The 14,205-nt window shown below is 68.4% G+C and overlaps 2 protein-coding genes across 4 annotated transcripts in view; both read right to left on the bottom strand.

Moving 5' to 3' along the window:
* Positions 1–2,569, bottom strand: part of COL11A2 (collagen type XI alpha 2 chain) — a 34,771-nt gene extending 32,202 nt beyond the window's left edge. For both annotated transcript variants that reach the window (XM_071800927.1, XM_071800928.1), the window contains exon 1: positions 2,382–2,569. In XM_071800927.1, coding sequence (XP_071657028.1) covers positions 2,382–2,460 — 79 coding nt within the window. In that variant the 5' untranslated portion in view covers positions 2,461–2,569. The remainder of the gene's footprint in view (positions 1–2,381) is intronic.
* A 2,012-nt stretch (positions 2,570–4,581) lies between these two features.
* RXRB (retinoid X receptor beta) lies at positions 4,582–14,192 on the bottom strand. 2 transcript variants are annotated; one of them, XM_071800996.1, is made up of 10 exons: positions 14,053–14,192; positions 13,025–13,252; positions 12,401–12,551; positions 9,652–9,831; positions 8,329–8,495; positions 8,119–8,248; positions 6,637–6,769; positions 6,452–6,543; positions 5,646–5,751; positions 4,582–5,575 (listed from the first exon to the last, which is right to left on the bottom strand). In XM_071800996.1, the coding sequence occupies exons 2-10, from the start codon at positions 13,154–13,156 to the stop codon at positions 5,428–5,430; spliced, it is 1,239 nt and encodes a 412-aa protein (XP_071657097.1). In that variant the 5' UTR covers positions 13,157–13,252; positions 14,053–14,192; the 3' UTR covers positions 4,582–5,427. The 2 variants fall into 2 exon arrangements, with proteins under 2 accessions (XP_071657097.1, XP_071657098.1); XM_071800997.1 differs by having other exon boundaries at positions 8,119–8,218.
* Between the last annotated feature and the right edge of the window lie 13 nt (positions 14,193–14,205).

The raw sequence follows: 14,205 nt of genomic DNA, 5'->3' as shown, positions 1-14,205 counted from the left end.
CCCCCCCAGTGCTCCCCGAACTCCTGGGTCCTCCCTGATCCCCCCCAGTGCTCCCCGAACTCCTGGGTCCTCCCTGATCCCCCCCAGTGCTCCCCGAACTCCCGGGTCCTCCCTGAGCCCCCCCAGTGCTCCCCGAACTCCTGGGTCCTCCCTGATCCCCCCCAGTGCTCCCCGAACTCCTGGGTCCTCCCTGAGCCCCCCCAGTGCTCCCCGAACTCCTGGGTCCTCCCTGATCCCCCCCAGTGCTCCCCGAACTCCTGGGTCCTCCCTGAGCCCCCCCAGTGCTCCCCGAACTCCTGGGTCCTCCCTGATCCCCCCCAGTGCTCCCCGAACTCCTGGGTCCTCCCTGATCCCCCCCAGTGCTCCCCGAACTCCTGGGTCCTCCCTGATCCCCCCCAGTGCTCCCCGAACTCCCGGGTCCTCCCTGAGCCCCCCCAGTGCTCCCCGAACTCCTGGGTCCTCCCTGATCCCCCCCAGTGCTCCCCGAACTCCTGGGTCCTCCCTGAGCCCCCCCAGTGCTCCCCGAACTCCCGGGTCCTCCCTGATCCCCCCCAGTGCTCCCCGAACTCCCGGGTCCTCCCTGAGCCCCCCCAGTGCTCCCCGAACTCCTGGGTCCTCCCTGATCCCCCCCAGTGCTCCCCGAACTCCTGGGTCCTCCCTGATCCCCCCCAGTGCTCCCCGAACTCCTGGGTCCTCCCTGATCCCCCCCAGTGCTCCCCGAACTCCCGGGTCCTCCCTGATCCCCCCCAGTGCTCCCCGAACTCCCGGGTCCTCCCTGAGCCCCCCCCAGTGCTCCCCGAACTCCTGGGTCCTCCCTGATCCCCCCCAGTGCTCCCCGAACTCCCGGGTCCTCCCTGATCCCCCCCAGTGCTCCCCGAACTCCTGGGTCCTCCCTGATCCCCCCCAGTGCTCCCCGAACTCCTGGGTCCTCCCTGAGCCCCCCCAGTGCTCCCCGAACTCCTGGGTCCCCCTTAGACCCCCCAGTGCTCCCCGGTGCACACGGGACCCCCAGGTGCTCCCCGAGCCCCCGGACTCCTGGGTCCTCCCCGAGCCCCCCGGACTCCTGGGTCCCCTCCAGCACCGGGGCTGTGGGGGGCTCAGCAATGGGGCGCAGGGGCCGGGGGGGTCCGGGGGTGCCCGGGGGGGCCCGGGGAAGGTGTTTTTGGGGGGGGGGAACCGGCAGCCGCTCCCGACTGATCCCGGCCCAAGGAATTTCCAGCGGCCGCTGCCAGTGGAAAAAGAGCCGGAAGGTGGCGGGGAGGGGGGCGGGGGGGGCACGGGGATGGGGGGGACATGGGGGGACACGGGGGGATGGGGGGGACACGGGGGGCATCGGGGATGGGGGGGACACAGGGGACGGGGGGCACACGGGGATGGGGGGGACACGGGGGTCCCTCCACTATGCCATGGATGGAGGGGTCCCCGGCACCCCAGGGGGGTCTGGGGGGACACGGCGACATTGGGGTCAGAGGGGATGAGGGGGACAGGGGGGACACGGGGGACAATGGGGAGATGGGGGAGGGACGGGGGTCCCCCCACTTTGCCTTGGATGGAAGGGTCCCCGGCACCCCACGGGTCCTGGGAGGACACGGGGGGGAACGGGGGGACACGCGGGGGTCCCCCCACTCTGCCATGGACGGGGGGTCCCCGGCAGCCCGGGGGTTCGGGGGGGCAGCCGGCCCCGCGGTCCCTCGGGGCCATGGGGCCCGGCCGGCGCTGGCCCCGGCCCCCCCGGGCTATAAATACACCCGGAGCCGCCCGCGGTGCCCACGGGGCTCAAAATAGCGCGGGTGGGACCGCGGTGGCTGGGCCGGCCCGGTAATCCCAGTACAGCCCAGTACAGCCCAGTATTCCCAGTACAGACCAGTACAGCCCGGTATTCCCAGTACAGCCCAGTACAGTTACACCCAGTACAGCCCAGTACAGTTACACCCAGTACAGACCAGTGTTCCCAGTATAGCCCAGTACAGCCCAGTATTCCCAGTACAGACCAGTACACCCAGTAACACCCAGTTACATCCAGTTCTCCCACTATCAGCTCCACGTGTCTCCCAGTTACCAGCGCTGGGACCCTCCAGTGCTCCCAGTATCAGCTCCAGGTGTCTCCCAGTTACCAGCACCGGGACCCCCCAGTGCTCCCAGTATCAGCTCCAGGTGTCTCCCAGTTACCAGCACCGGGACGCCCCAGTGCTCCCAGTACCAGCTCCAGGTGTCTCCCATTATCAGCTCCAGGTGTCTCCCATTATCAGCTCCAGGTGTCTCCCAGTTACGAGCACCGGGACCCCCAGTGCTCCCAGTACCGGCTCCCAGCAGCATCCCGGCCGCCCCTCCCCAGTCCCCCCGGTTCCCCGCACCGCTCCCGGGCCCGCTCCCGGTCCCACCTGGTTCCGCCGCCGCGGGCCGGGCCAGAGCGATGAGCCCGAGGAGGGCGAGGGGCAGCGCGGGGCCGTGCGGGGCCATGGCGGGGCCGGGTCGGACCGAGCGGCTCCGGGTGGGTCCGAGCGGCTCCGGGTGGGACCGAGCGGCTGCGGCTGCTCCCGCTCCCGGTCGCGCTCCGAGTGGGGCCGGTGCCGCCGCCCGCCCGGTCCCGGTCCCAGCCCCCCCGCCCCCGGCCCCGCCCCGGGACACCCCCCGCCCCGCCCACGGGTCCCCCAGGGCCACCCCCTCCAGCACCCCCCGCTCCGCCCGCGGGACCCCCCGGTTACACCGGGACCCCGCGTTACCCCCGGGTCACCCCAGTTACCCCCGGGGGTCCCTGTCCCCATCCCTGACCCTCCCAGGTCCCTGTCCCCCCGGGACCCCATCCCTGACCCCCCCAGTGTCCCATTCCTGTCCCCCCCGGAAACCTTGTTCCCATCCCAAAGGTTGGTCCCAGTCCCCCTCCCACCAAGGAAGGACATGGGGACAGGGACAGGACACACGGACGGGACACAGGGACAGGACACAGGGACAGGACACACGGACAGGACACACGGACAGGACACACGGCCAGGCAGGCGGCAGCGCGGGGGGGTCCCGGCAGGACGTGGCAGCAGCTGTGGGTGTCCCTCTGTCCCCTCTGTCCCCTCCATCCCAATGTCCCCCCAATCCCAACGCCCCCCCCACCCCGGTGTCCCCCCTATCCCAACATCCCCCTCATCCCAATTTTCCCCCCCAGTCCCAATGTCCCCCCCATCCCAACGTCCCCTCCCAGTGTCCCCCCATCCCAATGCCCCCCCCACCCTGGTGTCCCCCCCAATCCCAGCGCCCCCCCCTACCCCGGTGTCCCCCCCAATCCCAATGCCCCCCCCACCCCGGTGTCCCCTCCATCCCACTGTCCCCCCTGTCCCAATGTCCCCCCCAATCCCAATGCCCCCCCTACCCCGGTGTCCCCCCCATCCCACTGTCCCCCCCAATCCCAATGCCCCCTCCACCCCGGTGTCCCCCCCTATCCCAACATCCCAATGTCCCCCCCCACCCCGGTGTCCCCCCCTGTCCCCATGTCCCCCCCCCGGTGTCCCCCCCTCCAGCGCCCCCCGTCCCCGCAGCCCTGGCCGCTCTCCAGCCGCGGACACTGCCCCGTTGAGGCGGGACAGAGCGGCTCTGTGTGCCGGGGGGGCCCGCTCCACATCGCCCCCCCTCTCCACATCCCCCCCCCCCTCCATCCCCCGCCCCATCCCCCGCCCCCCGCTCCAGCGGCTGCTCCAGGAACCGCAGGTTCGACCCAAAACTCGCTGCGGGGCGGGGGGGGCAGAGGGGACACCGCGGGGCGGGGGGGGGGGCAGAGGGGACACCGCGGGGCGGGGGGGGGGCAGAGGGGACACCGCGGTGCAGGGGGGGGCAGAGGGGACACCGCGGGGCGGGGGGGGGGGGCAGAGGGGACACCGCGGGGCGGGGGGGGGGGCAGAGGGGACACCGCGGTGCAGGGGGGGGCAGAGGGGACACCGCGGGGCGGGGGGGGGGGCAGAGGGGACACCGCGGGGCGGGGGGGGGGCAGAGGGGACACCGCGGTGCAGGGGGGGGCAGAGGGGACACCGCGGTGCAGGGGGGGGCAGAGGGGACACCGCGGGGCGGGGGGGGGGCAGAGGGGACACCGCGGGGCGGGGGGGGGGCAGAGGGGACACCGCGGGGCGGGGGGGGGCAGAGGGGACACCGCGGGGCGGGGGGGGGCAGAGGGGACACCGCGGGGCGGGGGGAGCAGAGGGGACACCGCGGGGCGGGGGGGGGGGCAGAGGGGACACCGCGGGGCGGGGGGGGGCAGAGGGGACACCGCGGGGCGGGGGGGGGCAGAGGGGACACCGCGGGGCGGGGGGGGGGCAGAGGGGACATCGCGGGGCGGGGGGGGGGGGGCAGAGGGGACACCGCGGGGCGGGGGGGGGGCAGAGGGGACACCGCGGGGCGGGGGGGGGGCAGAGGGGACATCGCGGGGCGGGGGGGGGGCGCAGAGGGGACACCGCGGGGCGGGGGGGGGCAGAGGGGACACCGCGGGGCGGGGAGGGGCAGAGGGGACACCGCGGGGCGGGGGGGTCCCTGCAATATGTGTGGGGGTCCCTGCCATGCAGGGGGGTCCCCGCAGCCCCCCCAAACGACCCCCCAAGCGCCTGAGAAGCAGCAATTTTAATCACTTAAAATCCAAAGCGACCGGGTCGGTTTTTCTTTTTCTGGAGGGGGGGGGGACGCCGAAGGTGAAGAAAACCACGGGGGGGGGCGGGGGGGCTGTAGGACCTACAATAAAAACAAAGCCCCCCCCTCCTGCTGCTCCCCAGCGCCACCCCCCCAACCCCCCCTCCCCCGCCCTGGGTACCTGCTGCATAGTGGGGGGGGAGGGGGGGTTCAAAGTGCTATTGGGTGCCTGAGTGGTGGGGGGGACGTGGGGGGGGACATGGGGTGCCCCCCCCTCACTGGTTTGGGGGCTCAGGGCACTGCACCCCCCCCAAAATAACACCCTGGGGCGGGGGGGCCCACCCTGGTGTGATGGGCACCAGGTGCCTGAGTGGTGGGGGGGACATGGGGGGGACATGGGGTGTCCCCCCCCCACTGGTTTGGGGGCTCAGGGTGCTGCACCCCCCCCTAAAATAACACCCTGGGGGGGTGTGATGGGCACCGGGTGCCTGAGTGGTGGGGGGCACTGGGGTGCCTCCCCCCACACTGGTTTGGGGGCTCAGGGTGCTGCAGCCCCCCTCCTAAAATAACCCCCCGGGGGGGTGTAACAATGAGTGGTGGGGGGACATGGGGTACCCCCCCCTCACTGTTCTGGGGGCTCAGAGCGCTGCACCCCCCCCTAAAATAACCCCCCGGGGGGGGTGCGATGGTCACCGGGACTTGGGGCTATGACCCAACATCCCAGAGCACAGGGGGCGCACAGTGACCCCCCCCCAAATCCCTCGGGTGTGGGGGGCTCGGGGGGGCTGGGGGGGCCCTGTTGCCCCCCCCCCGTTTCGGGGGGGCTCAGGAGAGCTGGTGCGGCGCCTCCAGCATCTCCATGAGGAAGGTGTCGATGGGGGTGTCCCCGATGAGCTTGAAGAAGAAGAGGTGCTCCAGGCACTTGAGGCCGATGGAGCGCAGGGCGGGCAGGCGCAGCAGCAGTTTGGCGAACCTGGGGGGGCCGTGGGGGGGATTTAGGTGTGGGGGGGTGGTGACCCCCCCTCTGCCCCCCCCAGACCCACCTGCCCTGCTGCTCGGGGTATTTCTGTTTGCAATAGGACTCCAGCGACGCGTAAACCTTCTCCCGCAGCAGCTCCACCTCGCCCGGGTTCGAGAGCCCTTTGGCGTCTGGGGGGCAACGGGGGGGGACATTGGTACAAGGCAGGGGGGGATGTTGGGATTGGGGGGACGCTGGGATGGGGGGGACAGCGGGAGCGGGGGGACGTTGGGATGGGGGGGACACTGGGATAGGGGGAGGTTGGGACAGGGGGTGACATCGGGATTGGGGGAACAGTGCGGGGGGTGCGTTGGGACAGGGGGGTGTTGGGATTGGGGGGGACACCGGGGTGGGGGGGACGTTGGGATTGGGGGGGGACGCTGGGTTTGGGGGGACATTGAGACGGGGGGATGTTGGGAAGGGGGGGACAGCTTGGGGGGGGGTGTTGGGATTGGGGGGGACACCGGGGTTGGGGGGGCATTAGGATGGAGGGGCATTGGGATTGGGGGGGGGACACCAGGGTGGGGGGGACGGTGGGACAGGAGGACATTGGGATGGGCGAGACATTGGGAATGAGGGGACACCGGGGTGGGGGGGGACATTGGGGTGGGACGCTGGGACAGGGGGACATTGGGATGGGGGGGACAGCGGTGGGGAGGGGATGTTGGGACAGGGGGGCGTTGGGATTAGGGGGACAGCAGGAGGGGGTGGCGTTGGGATAGGGGGACATTGGGACGGGGGGGCCATTGGGAATGGGGGGACGTTGGGACGCGGGGGCCATTGGGAGGGGGTCCCCTCGACGTGTAGCCCCCCCTTCGGGCAGCTCCGTACCCGGGTTGAAGAGGATGATGGCGCGAAGGCAGCCCAGCTCCGTCTTATCCATCCGCATGTCGCGCATCTTGGAGACCAGCTCGGTCAGCACCCTGCGGGTGGGCGGGGGCACCGGGGGGGTCAGTGGGGTTTTGGGGACCCCCCCCAGGCTGTGACCACCCCCCCCGTTCCCGGTTCGCCCCCACCTGTCGAAAATGGCCCCCACGCCCGCGCTGTGGGCGCTGTTGCGGTGGACGTGGAGGCCGGTGGCCAAGAGGATCCCGTCCTTGACCGTGATGGAGCGGTGCGAGAAGGACGCGATCAGCAGCTCGTTCCAGCCTGGGGGGCGCACGGGGGTCAGCACCCCCCCCAAAATATGGGGGGGGCATCCTGAGACCCCCCCCTCGCAGCCCCACACGTCCGCCCCCCCTGTGCTGTGGGGCTCAACCCCCAAGCCAGGCTGGGGATGCCCCAAATGGCCTGGAAACACCAACCCTGGGGGGGAATGGGGTCAGGACCCCCCCCCAGCGCCCCCATGTTCCTGAGGCCACAATGTCCCTGTGTCCCCCCAACATCCCCATGGTCCCGCGCTGTCCCCACGTCCCCCGATGTCCCCACATCCCCCAACATCCCCATGGCCCCATGTTCCCCTGATGTCCCCACGTGCCCCAGCATCCCTGTGTCCCCCAGTGTCCCCCTGTCCCCCCAACATCCCCATGTCCCCGTGCTGTCCCCATGACCCCCAGTGTCCCCCCGTCCCTCAATGTCCTAATGCCCCTCCTGATGTCCCCAACGTTCCCCTTCTCCCACTGTCCCCACGACCCCCCATGTCCCCTGGTGTCCCCATGTCCCCCCTGATGTCCCCATGTCCCCTACAGTCCCCACATCCCCCAATGTCCCCATGTCCCCCCGCTGTCCCCACATCCCCCAACATCCCCATGTCCCCTGACGTCCCCACGTCCCCCCGATGCCCCACGTCCCCACATCCCCCAACATCCCTGTGTCCCCTGATGTCCCCAACATCCCCCTCCTCCCACTGTCCCAATGTCCCCATGTCCCCCCAACATCCCCGTGTCCCCTGATGCCCCCACATCCCCTGACATCCCTGTGTCTCCGGATGTCCCCATGTCCCCTGATGTCCCCACATCCCCAGTGTCCCCACATCCCCCAACATCCCCGTGTCCCCTCATGTCCCCACATCCCCTGACATCCCCATGTCCCCTGCTGTCCCCTGCTGTCTCCACATCCCCCGCCGTCCCTAATGTCCCCATGTCCCCTGATGTCCCCACGTCCCCTGACACCCCCGTGTCTCCTGATGTCCCCACATCCCCTGACGTCCCCGTGTCCCCACATCCCCAGTGTCCCCACATCCCCCAACATTCCCGTGTGGCCTGATGGCCCTGACGTCCCCGTGTCCCCTGCTGTCCCCAATGTCCCCACTGTCCCCTGCTGTCTCCACATCCCCTGCCGTCCCCAATGTCCCCATGTCCCCTGATGTCTCCAATGTCCCCTGATGTCCCCACGTCCCCTGACATCCCCGTGTCTCCTGACGTCCCCACATCCCCTGACGCCCCCGTGTCCCCACATCCCCAGTGTCCCCACATCCCCCAACATTCCCGTGTGGCCTGATGGCCCTGACGTCCCCGTGTCCCCTGCTGTCCCCCGCTGTCCCCCATGTCCCCGCTCACCCGCCCGCAGCAGGATGACTTGGTCGTCCAGGGGCAGCTGTGAGAAATGGGGGATGCGCTTGGCCCACTCCACCAGCGTGAAGAGCTGCTTGTCGGCGGCCTGGCAGATGTTGGTCACCGGGTCATTGGGCTGGGGGGGGACACATCAGCGTGGTGACCCCAAAAACCCCCGCGAACTCCTCCAAACGCCCCCCCCAAAACGCCACCCACCGAGCTGCCCCCGCCGCCGCCGCCGCCCTCCACCGTTTGGTCCGACTTCTGCTCCACCGCCAGCTCGGCCTCCAGGATCTTCTCCACCGGCATCTCCTCGTTGGCGTTGGCCACCAGGTCGCCGTCGCCGTCCTTGTCCTTGCCGCGCTGGCGCTCCTCCTGCACGGCTGCAACGCGCAACGCGGCGCTGGTCAGTGTCTTCAGCACGCGATCAGCGCTGGGTCGGACTGACCTCTACGATCATCTATTGCGGAGCGGGAACACCCAGGGCGGGTGACACAGGAACAGGCGGCTTGGGGTGTCTCAGAGGAGGAGACCCCACAACCCACTGGGCAGCTGGGAGGGGAGAAGTGGAATAGAAACAGAACAAGTGTGCAGTGTTGATCTGGGCAGGAACAGCCCCAGGGTCCAGTGTAAGTGGGGAATGAGCTGGTGGAGCGGTGAGAAGGGACCTGGGGCCAGCAGGGTGAGCATGAGCCAGCACTGGGCCCTTGTGGCCAGGAAGCCAATGGGACCTGGGGGGGTTAGAAGGGGGTGGGCAGTGGGTCAGAGAGGTTCTGCTGCCCCTCTGCTCTGCCCTTGAATAACGGGTTTAGTTCAGATACTATCAGGATATACCTGCAAAACTTATATATATATATGTATATGTACATACGTGCAGCCCCAGCACCCTGAGAACGCCCCAGCTCAGGTGATCTGGGAAGCTAAGCAGGGTCGGCCCCGGTCAGTGCTTGGATGGGAGACCAGCAGGGAACAGAGAGGTTCTCCTGCCCCTCTGCTCCGCACTTGAATAAAGGGTTTAGTTCAGATACTATCAGGACATACTTAGGGAACTCCTGCGTACGTATATATATATCTATGTATACAGTATATGCAGCCACACCCCCTGAGAACGCCCCAGCTCCTCTGCTCTGGGAAGCTCAGCAGGGTCGGCCCCGGTCACTGCTTGGATGGGAGACCAGGGAGCCAATGGGGCCTGGGGTGGGTTAGAAGGGGGTGGTCAGTGGGTCAGAGAGGTTCTCCTGCCCCTCTGCTCTGCCCTTGAATAACGGGTTTAGTTCAGATACCAGCAAGATATGCTTAGGGAACTCATATGTACGTATATGTATATACGTATATAGTATATGCAGCCACATCATCTTGTGCGATGTGGGAAGCTAAGCAGGTTCGGCCCCGGTCAGCACTTGGATGGGAGACCAGCTGCCTCCACCTCCGGGTGTTCCCGCTCCACAACAGCCGATCTCAGAGGTCAACCCAACCCGCCGCCGCCTGTGAGATGAACCCCGGAGGACCCAGGACGCGTGGCCCCGCGCTCCCCGTTACCCTCGCGCTTCATGCCGGTGGCCAGGCACTTCTGGTAGCGGCAGTACTGGCAGCGGTTGCGCTGGCGCTTGTCCACCACGCAGTCCTTGTTGTCGCGGCACGTGTAGGTCAGGTCCTTGCGGATGGTGCGCTTGAAGAAGCCCTTGCAGCCCTCGCAGCTGTACACGCCGTAGTGCTTCCCTGGGGACGGACACGGCGGGGGCGTCAGGGGGCCCAAAGGGTCCTCGGGGTGGCCCCAAAATGGTCCCAAAGGGTCCTCAGGGTGAGCCCAAAATGGTCCCAAAGTGGCCCCAAGATGGTCCCAAAGGGTACTCAGGGTGGCCCCAAAATGTTCCCAAAGGGTCCTCAGGGTGATCCCAAAACGGTCCCAAAGTGGCCCCAAGATGGTCCCAAAGGGTCCTCAGGGTGATCCCAAAATGGTCCCAAAGGGTCCACAGGGTGATCCCAAAATGGTCCCAAAGTGGCCCCAAAATGGTCCCAAAGGGTCCTCAGGGTGACCTCAAGATGGTCCCAAAGGGTCCTCAGGGTGATCCCAAAATGGTCCCAAAGTGGCCCCAAAATGGTCCCAAAGGGTCCTCAGGGTGATCCCAAAATGGTCCCAAAGTGGCCCCAAAATGGTCCCAAAGGGTCCTCAGGGTGATCCCAAAATGGTCCCAAAGTGGCCCCAAAATGGTCCCAAAGGGTCCTCAGGGTGACCTTAAGATGGTCCCAAAGGGTACTCAGGGTGGCCCCAAAATGTTCCCAAAGGGTCCTCAGGGTGATCCCAAAATGGTCCCAAAGGGTCCTCGGGGTGACTCCAGGATGGCCCCAAAGTGGCCCCAAAATGTTCCCAAAGGGTCCTCAGGATGGTCCCAAAGGGTCCTCAGGGTGGCCCCAAAATGGTCCCAAAGGGTCCACAGGGTGACCTCAAGATGGTCCCAAAAGGTCCTCAGGGTGACCCCAAGATGCCCTTGGGGTGGCCTCAAAATGTTCTCAAGGTGGCCCCAAACTGTTCCCAAAGGGTCCTCAGGGTGACCTCAAGATGGTCCCAAAGGGTCCTCAGGGTGGCCCCAAAACGTTCCCAAAGGATCTCTGGGGTGGCCCCAAGTTGGTCCCAAAGTGGCCCCAAAACGGTCCCAAAGGGTCCTCAGGGTGACCCCAGGATGATGCCAAAGTGTCCTCAGGGTGCCCCAAAATGTCCCCAAATTGTCCTTGGGGTGGTCCCAAAATGTCCTCAAGGTGGCCCCAAAATCTTCTCACCGTGGCCCCAAGGTGTCCCCAAGGTGACCCCACAGAGCCCCCCCATGTCCCCATGTCCCCCCCATGTCCCCTGTCCCTACCGGAGGACCTGTCCCTGCAGATGGCGCACAGCCGTGTCCCCCCATGTCCCCCATGTCCCCATGTCCCCAGTGTCCCTACCGGAGGACCTGTCCCTGCAGATGGCGCACAGCCGTGTCCCCCCATGTCCCCCCCATGTCCCCCATGTCCCCCCCCGTGTCCCCAGTGTCCCTACCGGAGGACCTGTCCCCGCAGATGGCGCACAGCCGTGTCCCCCCATGTCCCCCCCATGTCCCCCCATGTCCCCATGTCCCCAGTGTCCCTACCGGAGGACCTGTCCCCGCAGATGGCGCACAGCCGTGTCCCCCCATGTCCCCCCCATGTCCCCCATGTCCCCATGTCCCCAGTGTCCCTACCGGAGGACCTGTCCCTGCAGATGGCGCACAGCTGTGTCCCCCCCATGTCCCCCCCATGTCCCCCCATGTCCCCAGTGTCCCTACCGGAGGACCTGTCCCCGCAGATGGCGCACAGCCGTGTCCCCCCATGTCCCCCCATGTCCCCAATGTCCCTACCGGAGGACCTGTCCCCGCAGATGGCGCACAGCCGTGTCCCCCCATGTCCCCCCATGTCCCCAATGTCCCTACCGGAGGACCTGTCCCCGCAGATGGCGCACAGCCGTGTCCCCCCATGTCCCCCCATGTCCCCAATGTCCCTACCGGAGGACCTGTCCCCGCAGATGGCGCACAGCCGTGTCCCCCCATGTCCCCCATGTCCCCATGTCCCCAGTGTCCCTACCGGAGGACCTGTCCCCGCAGATGGCGCACAGCCGTGTCCCCCCATGTCCCCCCATGTCCCCAATGTCCCTACTGGAGGACCTGTCCCCGCAGATGGCGCACAGCCGTGTCCCCCCATGTCCCCATGTCCCCCCCATGTCCCCAGTGTCCCTACCGGAGGACCTGTCCCTGCAGATGGCGCACAGCCGTGTCCCCCCATGTCCCCCCGTGTCCCCAATGTCCCTACTGGAGGACCTGTCCCCGCAGATGGCGCACAGCCGTGTCCCCCCATGTCCCCCCCATGTCCCCATGTCCCCCATGTCCCCAGTGTCCCTACCGGAGGACCTGTCCCCGCAGATGGCGCACAGCCGTGTCCCCCCATGTCCCCCATGTCCCCAGTGTCCCTACCGGAGGACCTGTCCCCGCAGATGGCGCACAGCCGTGTCCCCCCATGTCCCCCCCATGTCCCCTGTCCCTACCGGAGGACCTGTCCCTGCAGATGGCGCACAGCCGTGTCCCCCCATGTCCCCCCCATGTCCCCCATGTCCCCATGTCCCCTGTCCCTACCGGAGGACCTGTCCCCGCAGATGGCGCACAGCCGTGTCCCCCCATGTCCCCCATGTCCCCAGTGTCCCTACCGGAGGACCTGTCCCCGCAGATGGCGCACAGCCGTGTCCCCCCATGTCCCCCATGTCCCCCCATGTCCCCAGTGTCCCTACCGGAGGACCTGTCCCCGCAGATGGCGCAGAGCCGCTTGCCGGTGCCCCCGTGGGGGTGACAGGGGACGGGGCGCAGCCCCAGCGGGGGTTTCACGTCGTCAGAGCTGCTGACGGGGGGGGGCAGCCCGGGGAGCGTCACCGTCGAGTTGATCTGGGGGGGCAAACCCCACTTTGGGACCCCCCTTGTCTCCCACCCCCCACGATTTCTTGTCCCCCCTTCCCCTCCCGTCTCCCCCTTTTCTTCCCATCCACCCCCATTTTTGGGGACCTCCCCCTTTTCCAAACTCCCCCCTTTTCCCAAAGTCGCCTCCCCCCCATTTTTGGGCATCCCCACTTCCCCCCCCCCCCCCCCGCAATTCCAAGCCCCCCTTCCTTTCCACACCCCCTCTCCACTTTTGGGGTCCCCCCCTTCCCCCCATTTCTGAGCCCCCCTTTTCCACACACCCCCCATTTTTGGGGTCCCCCCCTCCCCCCTCATTTCTGACCCCCCCTTTTCCACATCCCCCCCATTTTTGGGCCCCCCCATCCCTCCCATTTCTGAGCCCCCCCTTCCCACATCCTCCCCATTTTTGGGGTCCCCCCCCTTTCCCGCACCCCCATTTTGGGGACCCGCCCCCCCCTCACCTGGGGGCTGCTGACGGGGCCGTAGGCGATGGGGGGGGTCGCGGGGAGCCCCCCCCCGCCCGGGGAGCCCATGGAGGAGCTGATGACGGGGAAGGGGGAGCCCAGGCCGGGGGGGGGCAGGGGGGACCCCATGGGCGCCCCCAGCAGCGGGGGGGGGGGGCAGGGGGGGCGGCGGCTCCGGGGGGGGCGGGGAGGCGCTCAGGGAGGAGCTGTCGGGGCTCCGGCAGTCTGGGGGGGGCGGGCGGTCAGGGACCCCGAATCTGGGCCCTGAGCCCCCCCCAAATCCACCCTGACCCCCAAATCCATCCCGACCCCCCCAGTCCGTCCCCGAACCCCAAATCCATCCCAACCCTCAATCCAACCCTAACCCCCCCAATCCATCCCGACCCTCCTAAATCCATCCTGACCCCCCCAAATCCATCCCTGACCCCCCGATCCATCCCTGATCCCCCAATCCATCCCGACCCCCCCAATCCATCCTGACCCCCCCCAGATCCATCCCGACCCCCCCAAATCCATCCCGACCCCCCTAATCCATCCTGAGCCCCCAATCCACCCTGACCCCCAAATCCATCCCTGACCCCCAAATCCATCCCGACCCCCCCAATCCACCCTGACCCCCAAATCCATCCCTGACCCCCCCAATCCACCCTGACCCCCAAATCCACCCTGACCCCCAAATCCATCCCGACCCCCCCAATCCACCCTGACCCCCAAATCCATCCCTGACCCCCCCAATCCACCCCTGACCCCAACCTCACCCCCTGCCCCCCATCCCCTGCCCCCCCAACCCACCCCGCCCCCCAACATCACCCCAGGACCCTCCCCCCCCAACAACCCCAGGACCCCCAAATCCACCCCCCCACCCCCCATTGCCCCCCAGGACCACCAACCTCAGCCCCACACCCCCACCCCCAAGACCCACAACCCCCCCAGCCCCAAAACCACCTCAGGACCCCCCAAAAACCACCTCAGCCCCCCCCCCCACCGAACAGGCTGAGCCCCCCGGCACCCCCAGCCCCGCTGACCGCGATCGCTGTCGCCCATCCCGCGCTGCCGGCGGCTCCGGGGGCTCCGGCCTCGTCCGGTCCGGTCCCGTCCCGACCCCCCCGGGGCCGCTCCGGCCTCGTCCGGTCCGGTCCCGTCCCGACCCCCCCGGGGCCGCTCCGGCCTCGTCCGGT

Source organism: Patagioenas fasciata, chromosome 34 (genome assembly GCF_037038585.1).
Source record: "Patagioenas fasciata isolate bPatFas1 chromosome 34, bPatFas1.hap1, whole genome shotgun sequence".
Taxonomy (NCBI): Eukaryota; Metazoa; Chordata; class Aves; order Columbiformes; family Columbidae; genus Patagioenas; species Patagioenas fasciata.
This window is presented reverse-complemented; position numbering and strand designations above follow the sequence as displayed.